The following is a 604-nucleotide window of genomic DNA, read 5'->3' on the forward strand; positions in this document are numbered from 1 at the left end:
GCCGGGCACGGAGCTCACCGGGGCGGGCGGTGCCTGAGGCCCCCCGTACCCCCCAGGCTCCGGGTTCGGGGCGGCCACCAAGGCCATGTGCATAGGCATGCGGTACTGGGAGCCGGGGCAGCTGCGGACGCTGGTGGAGGTCAGCGTGGAGTGCGGCTGGATGACCCACAGCCACCCGGCGGGTAAGGGCCTGCGGCCACCGGCACCAGGTGGGGAGGGGCGGGGCGGTCCGGCTGGGCTCCCCCGCCCCGACACCGGCCGGCTGCAGAGCCGCCTGCGTCACCCCAAGGCCGCCGGCTCCCATCTGCGCGGCTGACCAGGCCGGGCCCCAGCGCTGCGTCTCCAGGCACCGCACAGGGTGGGGCCGGCGCGGCCGCTGGGTGTGGACGTCTGTCCCGAGACGCCCCAAGGCCTGAGGGCGGCACCAGTGGCTCAAGCTGCCCCCACAGGCTTCCTGGGGTCCCTGTGCACCGCCCTGTTCGCCGCCTACGCGGCCCAGGGAAAGCCGCTGGAGCAGTGGGGCCGCGACATGCTGGGGACCGTGCCGCTGGCGGAGCAGTACTGCAGGCGCGCCCTCCCGCGCCAGGAAGGTGAGCGGCGCCGG

At 76.0% G+C, this 604-nt stretch overlaps 1 protein-coding gene across 1 annotated transcript in view; it reads left to right on the forward strand.

Annotated features, from left to right (window-relative positions):
- ADPRHL1 (ADP-ribosylhydrolase like 1) overlaps positions 1-604 on the forward strand; it is a 7,863-nt gene that overhangs the window by 6,515 nt on the left and 744 nt on the right. Inside the window, exons 2-3 of the mRNA XM_012734870.1 lie at positions 39-182; positions 450-590. Coding sequence (XP_012590324.1) covers positions 39-182; positions 450-590 — 285 coding nt within the window. The remainder of the gene's footprint in view (positions 1-38; positions 183-449; positions 591-604) is intronic.

This window comes from Condylura cristata, unplaced genomic scaffold (genome assembly GCF_000260355.1).
Source record: "Condylura cristata isolate star-nosed mole 26May11 unplaced genomic scaffold, ConCri1.0 scaffold00081, whole genome shotgun sequence".
NCBI classification, from domain to species: Eukaryota; Metazoa; Chordata; class Mammalia; order Eulipotyphla; family Talpidae; genus Condylura; species Condylura cristata.